This window comes from Python bivittatus, unplaced genomic scaffold (genome assembly GCF_059951505.1).
Source record: "Python bivittatus isolate LINGU-HERP-01145 unplaced genomic scaffold, Pbiv_v1 ctg000070_np1212, whole genome shotgun sequence".
NCBI lineage: Eukaryota > Metazoa > Chordata > Lepidosauria > Squamata > Pythonidae > Python > Python bivittatus.
In genome coordinates, this window is record NW_028277034.1 from 52,327,002 (window position 1) to 52,336,339 (window position 9,338).

General features: G+C 45.3%; 1 protein-coding gene across 2 annotated transcripts in view; it reads right to left on the reverse strand.

Annotated features, from left to right (window-relative positions):
* The window catches only part of ADAMTS3 (ADAM metallopeptidase with thrombospondin type 1 motif 3), a 124,849-nt gene extending 116,198 nt beyond the window's left edge, over window positions 1–8,651 (reverse strand). For both annotated transcript variants that reach the window (XM_088133178.1, XM_088133177.1), the window contains exons 1-2: window positions 8,117–8,651; window positions 3,904–3,931 (exon numbers count right to left, since the gene is read on the reverse strand). In XM_088133178.1, coding sequence (XP_087989304.1) covers window positions 3,904–3,931; window positions 8,117–8,185 — 97 coding nt within the window. In that variant the 5' untranslated portion in view covers window positions 8,186–8,651. The remainder of the gene's footprint in view (window positions 1–3,903; window positions 3,932–8,116) is intronic.
* Between the last annotated feature and the right edge of the window lie 687 nt (window positions 8,652–9,338).

The following is a 9,338-nucleotide window of genomic DNA, read 5'->3' on the forward strand; positions in this document are numbered from 1 at the left end:
AAGCAGAAGGTCAGAAGCTGTTCTCTGCCTAAGGCAAACTCCAGCTGAAGGGGGGGGGGAATGGAGTGATTTGACAGTGGAAACAATCATTCAGGCAGATATTGGGGGGTCCCTTTCACTGGGTGATCAAGTGGAAGGCAGACAGCCATCAGTCAGGGAGGCTTTAATTTGGATTCTGGCATTGCTTGGGGGTGAGAATAGGTGGCCTTAAGGATCCCTTCCAACTTTCTCTCATGTTCAACACCAAAATACTCGGAGGACTGCAGGAGGCCTAATTTAAACCTGCCCGTTCATCAAGAATCAATACTTGCCACCTACATCTGGTAAACAAGGGGCTCAAACTTGTGGCCAAATAATCCCCGTCTCCAGTTCCTGCCTTAAAACAAGGCACTCCACTTGTATGCGTGTTAAATCCTTTACTCATGCTGCCCTTTAAGAGGACTAGCAACTTGATTCTAAAGCTTGGAACTCAGGCAAAATAATCTCAAGATCTTGTGGGGCAGAAATCCTTCCTTAGTTTGTCATTCAGAGAATGGGGGCGTCCCAGATCCTATCAAAGCCAGAAAGTTGACTTCTTTGATGGCAGTTGCAGGTGAAAACTCAGCTCAGTTGGGTGGGTGCCTACTTTCTTATTCTGATGATTAAGAGCCTGAGCGATTAAAACACACACACATACCCTGTAAAATCCCATATATCTTCAGGAGACACTCCAAAATGCATGGTGCTTCCTTAAAACTAAGCAGGCAGATTGCAAGAAGGTCAGTGAAATGAGCAAGCGCAGAAAGAGCTGTCTCTCCTCAGCGAGGGGGTTCACTGGCAAGAAATTCCCCAGGGGCCATTCAAAATTCTCCTGTAGGCTCAGAATTAATGATGGGCCCCCTTCGTTGCCCACAGACGCCTGGTTCCAGCCTGCGCAGAGCAGCCAAGCCACCTCTTGAAAAGGCAGTGGCCCAATATCGCCTTGTGAAGTCTGAAAGCTTTTGTTGGAAACTCATCTGTGCTATCAATTTGTTCTCCCTCCCCTCCCCTCCCCTGGCTGTAGACCCTGCAGCGTCCTAGCAGAGATCCAGGAGGGCAGATCTTTTCTGACATCAAACAGACTACCCGTGTTTGTTCTTTTCCTCTAGCTGTGACAGCTATTCTCTTTTTCTTGTCAGCGAGATGCCATCTGCTGATGAATGAGAATGACTTGGGCCTTAATTTATGCATTGGCATACAGTGCTCAACCCCAGAAAATTTTTGCCACTTGTTTTCTTCTGGAGATACTGGGGTTGTATCTCTCAAACATAGATGTCTCTCAAAATAGATGTCTATACCTACAAAGATCGGAACTCTGCATGTCATGGTATTCCTTGTGAGACTCTATGGAAGCAAAAGTTGGACTTTTGCTTCCACAGCAAAAGCGCCAACAGTCTTCTTCAAGACTGTGGGTGATTTTGAACTTTGATGTTGGAGAAGACTCCTGAGAATACTGTGGGCAGCCAAAAAAACAAACTGATGGATCATCAAACAAATGAACCCAGAGTTCTCACTCGAGCCACCAATAACCAGGCTCAAATTATGCTACTTTGGACACACTATGCAAAGACCCAGCTCACTGGAAAAGGCTCTAATGCTGGGAAAGGTGGAGGGAAAGAGAAGAGGATGATCGGGAGTAAGGTGGGTAGACTCAGTTACAGTGGCGATGGGGGCACTGATGGAATGGCTGAAGGATCAGGTTAGAGGCAGATCACCATGGAGAAAATGTATCCATGTGGCCACTAAGAGTCAACAACAACTTGATGGCACATAATCAATCAATCTCTCGAACGGTCAGATTCTACATTCCATTGGATGATGGTAAGTTCCTTGGGATGGGCCCCTGTCCTCTTGGCATCTGAAGAAAGCCCCCCTGATTAAACAGAGATTTGGAGTATTGTGTTCCTTTTCTGACTTTGGGCTTAAGCTCCAACTTGCATTCTTAGGTCCTGGCCTGATAATGGTTTTCGCATTTTCAGAGTTAATCATTTTCAGCAGGGTCTGCAGGTGGGGAGGTCAAAATTGGTAAGATGGCTGACAGAGCCAGTGCTAATCTTTTGTGCCTGGACAGGGCCACCTACAATCTTTGTGCACTTCAGGAGAAGAAGTACACGTAGCCAAACCATTCAGCCGTGCCAATGGCTGTTAAGAAACCCTCCAACTCAGGGTAGGAGCAGATTCCAGATTCTTCCTGGGCAAGAGGTTGCACCAGACGATGTCCAAGGTGACTTCCGATCCTTACATTCTACACTACGATTTGAGGAGTGCATTCCATAACTTAAAAATCAACCAACAGTCCATTTCATCCAGCATGCTATTTCCCCAGAAGTTAGGCCTATCATGAAGGCAACCAACCCCATCAGCAGCTCTGAATTTATACAGTACATTGAACGTGGCCATAATGTGTCCCATCTTGCTTTAGAAATAAATTTATGGTTAGCATCAGGTCAGGATCTCCAGTGTACTTTGATGCTTTTCCCAGGACTAAAGTTACCCATTTTCTTTTCTTAAATTATCTTGTTGCCTCATGAGTAAAATGATCTATTGATCTTGTTCATTCAAAAAGAAGGATTAAACCCCTGAAAAGTGCTTGTTGAATAAAAATCGTGGTCCTGGTACAAGGTAGGCTTCCTTCTCCCACTTTCAGTGTTTCACACCAAGTTTAGTCCTAAACATGATGCCTACCAAGTTGGATTTTGCGACCAATGGCTGTGATGGTTTTATTACCATTTAGAGACTTTGATCCCTTGAATTGCATGTGGTAATTTAATAATGACTGATCCTCAATTTAATTTCTGCCATGAGAGGTTCTGCTGTGCTAGAACCTCTTTTGGATATAACATCCAGTACCTATTTTATACAACAGTGTTCTTCTGTTCTTGACTAGCTTGAGGCTCTTTATGTATTTTAGATCCATAATCAAAATGATCATTTCCCCAATCTCCATCCAATTATATCTCTCTGCTATAATTATTAGAAATAGTATGCTTGTCCATGTTAGAGAGTAGATATCAAGCTGTTTCACTCTACTGTAATGTATTTGCCTATGTGCATATGTGCATTGAAAACAAAGTTTAATTAAAAATTTAAAAAAAAGAAATACATTTATGGCTTAGAATGGGTGTACCCAGCCAATGGTGACTTGCTCAGTCAATCATGTTTAAACACACCACAGTTTATGTGAGCCCAGCCATATGCCAAGACTCTAAGACCAGCAACTCCTCTGTTGCTGTATCCTTCATATTGTTTCTCTCTTTTGACATATAATAATTCATCTGCCCATCCCATCAGTTAAAACAGGGTTAAATCCCTCCAGGTCCCACCTCCCCAAGAATGCTATCTAATGAGTCTTAGGAAATAGGTGTTTTTGATTGTTGCCCTGTAATATGGAACTCTTTTTTTTCCTTTTATTTCTGTAAATGTGTATTGTTATAGATTTTAACTGTATACCTATTTATTGTTTTAATATGTTGTGAGCCGCCCAGAGTCCCCCACTGGGGGGAGATGGGCGGAGACAAGATAGATAGATAGATAGATAGATAGATAGATAGATAGATAGATAGATAGATAGATAGATAGATAGATAGATAAACTCCCTCCATACGGAGATCTGGTCTACCTCTTTCATCCTGTATTTCAGGAGAGTTGTTAAGACCTGGTTGTTCCAACTACCCCAGTGTCAGATTGCATTGGCAGATACCTGTTCTTGGTGGCTGTTGTTGTTTTTATTATTCCTTATGGAACTGTTGAGATTTTTATTTATTTTTTAATGGTTTTGATTGTTAGCCATTTAGAGCCTGGGTGAAGGAGGGCAAACCAATATGCAGATAAATAAACAACATAGCCAAAAATATAGCAAAACAAAATAGACCCAAACTATCTTACCTGGTTGAACAGTTTCTTGGTGAGCAGCCTAGAAGAAGGAAGAGAAATCAGAGAAATATTAATTGACTTCTGATCTGAGCAGAGGGAAGGATGCTCTGAAAAGCTGTTTTTGGAAAGGTATCCAAGTGAAAGTACCCTTAAATACTGGGATAAAGTCCATCAAGTTCTGTGGTCTGTTTCTGGCAAGGGCAAAGACAGAGACAAGAAACAGGACATCAAAGAAAGACTCCAACAACTGCTTTTCAGATGCTTTTCTGGTTCAGTGGAGAGAAGGTCCATCTAGCTATAAGAATTCAGTGCAACGATTAAGCTCGGGTTAAGTCTATCTAGATGTCCTTCAGTCTTCTTCTTGCCCTCTTCTTCTCCTCACCACCACCACCACCATGCCAGGAATTGTATTGCTTGCAAAGGATGAAATAATGGCATTAATAAGGTCCCATAAATAGTAATTTTCTCATAAGCAGCAGGGGCTAATAAAAGCATATTTTTTGAACAGACTATTCTATCAGATTTCATTATTCTACACCGCTCCCCCTCCCAAAAAAAACCCCTGGTGTCTAGATGCTGAACAAATGCCTGTAGTATGCTAATTATTATATAACTCCTGCAGGAAAGACGCCACAGAATTAGGGTGGGGAAAAGAGGGGCCACACTAATTTCTTTTGTCCCTCCATTGTTTCACAGAAAAACACATTCTGCAGATTTCTGACCCAGCCAGCAATGACTAGTGGATTAGAAACAAATGGGAACAAGACAACAGGATGTGGAGTAAGTCCATCTAGCTATAAGAATTCAAAAATTCATTTTTTCAAAATTGCTTTCCAGGACCAATTCTTCCTAGGAGAATCCAGTCTGAAATTCTTGGGTGAGAAATAGCTGTAATCCCATCCCTATTCAAAAAACCTACTGCAGGCAAAAGTTTGGTGCACCATGCAAAAATTAGATCCCTCCCCAGTAATGGAACCAGCAGGTGTGAGTTAAAATACAAGCAGCTCTCTAATAAAGGGTTAGCATTTATGGGTGTGTTAATTTCTGTAGGGAAAAGTTGGGGAAGGAGATTTAAAAAGAATCTCCCCAAACTTGGCAGCTACTGTTTATGCAGTAGGACTAAACCGTCCACCCAATTTCCCTGCTCTTATGGTCATATAAAAGGAGAGGACACACTATAAAGATAAATACTTATCAATCGCCAACATAAAAAAATGCTTAAAAAAAACCATGCTCCCTATATGCAGCTTTAAGGTGCCTCTTTAAACTTACACATCGAAGTACCACTGACTTCAGTGGGGTTTATTCCCCTGTATATGGACTGCAGCTTAAATTGATTTAATGGGATGGGAGAACTGTGGTGTTAGAAGGGATCCCAAGGATCATCTAGCCCATCCCTCTGAAATGTGCAGGAAAACCAAGTAAATGATCCCTGAGATGTGGGTCTCCAGCCTCTTCAACAAAACCTCCAGAAATGGAGAACCCACAACTTCCATAGGTAGACTGTTCTGCTATTGTACAGATCTTACTGTCCGGACGTTTTTCCTTATATTTGATCTAGCCAACTGCAATTTATACCTATTATTTCTGACCCTTGTTCCTGTAGTAAGGGGAACGAGTTTCTGGCCATGTTCCCTGTAGTATCCTTTTATGTACCTGAACATAAACATACAGTCTCCCCCAACTTAGCTTTTCAAACGGGTGGGAATACACCTTCAGAATAGCCAAGAGAATTTTGGGAAATGCTATCCCAACACATCTTGATTAGCAAAGCTTGGGCTAAAATTTATTTCACTGGGTCTATTTAAATCCAACTCAGACTGCAAAAGGTGAATTAAGGAGTGGACCTCAACCTTTAGTCTTTTAAAAAGGAGACCAAAAGTCTCTATTCTAAGGTTCACGTTGATGTAATCCGGAGCATTCCTTGCCAGCTCCCTGCCTTTTTAATACTGTCCTAAATCAGGATCGCTCCCTGCTTTAAAAAGGACTGTGAGAAAATTGCAAATATTCCAAAAAGGGAAGAACTCTTTTATTTCAGCAATTTCAGTGAAGGATGAGAAAAGGAAATGCAGCCATTTTGCAATGTTGCACTCTTGTTTCCCAACTGCAAAGAAAAAGGAATGTTTGGAAAGCATTTCAAAATATTGCAGTCAGAGAGTTGGAAGGGACTTCAGAGGTCATCTAGTCCAACCCCCACCCAGTGCAGAAAGAGATATTCTGATCCTTCCTGTACCATCCATCTCCAGGAAAGAATGCTTGTCAGCACTGCATAATAAAATATAGACAGAGGTCAGAAATAGCTGTTCTTTTTTGGAATCTGCAGCACGCTACCCTGAGATTTGGTGTCCCCCCTCCTGACCCTTTTCTTGATTTTGTTTCAAACCCTGCTGACATCTAGTGTCTGTCTCTCCAAGGTCATGGGTGACAAAGCCTAACAGGTTTTATACCTTGGGGCTGCCCTTGAACAGTGTTGAAATACAGGAGAAAATATTCCTTTAACCCTGGGAGAGCTAAGGATGACTTAAGTCTGGCTCATTCATGGTCTGGGGACAAGACAAAAAGCAACGTTATACTCCTGAGCAAATCTCATGCAAGAATAGAGAGAACATTTTTTGTGAGGGTGAATTAATCCCATATTTGTTAACCCTGCACTGCCCAACGCTGCACTGCCCAACAACAACGCTGTTGTTATTGTTGTGGAAAGACTGATTATGTCTCTTCCACATTAGTTTTGCACCAAGTGTCGGTCACAAGGACAGTCCCTTGTGCCATGGGGGAAGTTCTCTTGAAGTTGTCTTCCATGTTAAGACATGTTAGGACGGGTTTTATTAACAAATTTGAATAAAAGACATAAGCTTTCATGAACTGCTGCATCTGATGATCTGATGCATTGAATGAAGTTTGCTGCAGCTACAAAAACTTTCAACAAAGTTTGTTAGTTGGAAAAAGTGCTCCCACGCTCCTCCTGAATCTTTGTCCTCCATTTAACCTAGTTCTGGGAGGACTTAAGTGAGCTCATCCCCCTTGGACGGGAAGCACCCTGACACTTTCAAAAGTAAACCAAAAGACCCAGTAGCCCAAGAAGAAGAAAAAACAGGAGTCATCTACAACATACAGTGTAAGGACTCTAACAGCCACTATGTAAGACAGAAGGGGAGAAGACTAGCAGAGCGCATCCATGAGCACCAACGAGCAGTCAGAAGACACGATGAAAACGCCTTAATCTCACAGCACATGGACAGACTTAACCATAGTTTCAACTAGGAAACTATGAGCATCCTAGACCAAGCTAAATCCAAAAACGCGAGGGAATTCCTGCAAGCTTGGCATTCAGACAAATCAGCCATCAATAGACACATAGAGATAAACCACATTTACACACCATTCAAAAGAATGTACAATAAGAAAGCTAAGAAGGAAACAAAAAGACCAGAACACATCCTCTCCAGCAACCCAACACCCAGATAAGTAGGGATTGACACCAGACAAACAATCAAGGAGAAAATAATACCCTAAACAAGGAACCACCAAGGAGGAAACCCCACCCCCACCAACACTGGCAGGGCAAGCTACTGTATATAAACAGGGAGCAAACCCCACACTCACTAGCACTGATGATGTTACCTAATTGGGTAATGAAACATCTGCAAGCAAACAACCAAGTTCAGAGGGCACCAAAGAGTCCACAGAGATTTTCTTTCAGAAAATTCTGGCTATTGGGTGCATTAGACATGATCACTCTCTTTGACATCACTCTCTCTTCCACCAGCAAAGTATACTTGAGAATAAAACAAATCTCATCCCATTCTCTCTCCTCCAGCTCCCTGCTAATATTCATCTCCCTCGATTTTGGGCAAGCACCCCAACCTTTGGCTGCTCCGAATCTGCTCAGAAACATGCAATGCAATACCTCTTGCTCAAGCCAACCCATCACACACATGCACACGTGCAGGGCTGAAAAAAGCAAAAGAGGCTGGAAACCAAGTTCTTTTACCACCCTGCAAATTAAAACCTTACGGCAGCCCCGAGCTGCTTCGCCAAGCGGTAATTCCATGCAGGAGCGAGACGTCGCTCTCCCATTCAAAAGCAAGGACTTTGTTCAAAGGTGGTTATTCCTCACTATCATTAATGGTAAACGAGGTGCCTGGGGGGCTGTCCACTCCCACGTTCAGAGGAGCGCCCTCTCGGGCAAGGGCCCCCGGGGTTCCCGGGCCAGGCCACTTACGTGCTCATCAGCTGAAGTCCTCAACTGCCCCAGCGCAGCTGCGAGGAGGCACAGGGGCAGCGGCAGCATCGCGAAGTCTGTGAGCGTCTGGCCAGAAAGAAGCGCTCGGGGCGGGCGGGGGTGCTGGTGGGGGGGGGGGACTCTGCCCTTCAGAACGAACTAAATGGCAGGGCGGGGCGGGGACCGGCGGGGGCGAGACTAGCCAAGGAGCGAGCAAAGTCCTCAGTTGGAACCGGCGCTTTGCGCTCTCGGCAGCGGCGCGCTCCTGGCGTCTCCGCGCTGGCCAGGCTGCGCCTCGCGCTGGCGAGGAGGAAAGGGGGCTGAGCCGAGCCGAGCCGAGCCGAGCCGAGGGGCGGAGAAAGGCAGATCGCGGGAGGCAGGGAGGAGAGGAGAGGAGAAGAGAGGAGGGGGGCTCCTCTTGACCCGCAGGCCGGAGCGCCGCCCGCGCGGGGAGCTGCTTGGCGCGAAGGAAACGGCGAGAGCGCCCGGCCGCCGGCTCCTCTGCCTCTCCTGCTCCCGCTCTCGGGCTTAACCTGCCCGCCCGCCTCATAAAACCTCCGCCCGAGCCCGCCCCCCGCTCCACCTTCTCCAGACAGCGACGTCAGGGAGCCCCTTCCACGCGTCGGCAAGCCGGCTCGGGAGGGACGCGCCGGGGCCACGTGCGCCGATGGCAGGACTGCCCCCCGCCCCCTCAGGAAGGTGGCAGAGGGTCGGGTCGGGTCGGTCGGATCGCGCGCGGGAGTCCTCCTGCGCCCTGGAGGATCCGATCAATCTATTACTCTATCAATCCATTACGATGATGTATTACTCTGCATTAGTGATACCTCACCCACGCAGTTGCTGGATGGCGCTGTAAATTGCTGGTGTGGACGCAGGAAATCTTGCTGATGGCTAACCATGTTTCCCCACTGCTGCTTCTACTTTTCATCCCCCCCCCACCCCCCAAAAATGACCAAACAGGAATCAGATCTTAGCTGTTGGCTGGATCCCAAAATGTGAAGCGAGGCAACCTAAGAAAGCCAGAAATTTAGCAGGTGGTATCCAGCCGAACTGCATCAGAAGTTTGAAAGGGGGAATCTTTGCGATCTCTCTTGCTGAAGTCAGGATCACACCTGGCTCATATGTTTGTACTGCACTCAGTTGAAGGAGCATCTGGGAAGGTTGCATTTGAACTGGAACCTAGGAGTAAGGTTGAACAGATGTGTTATGCTTTTCCAGAAAC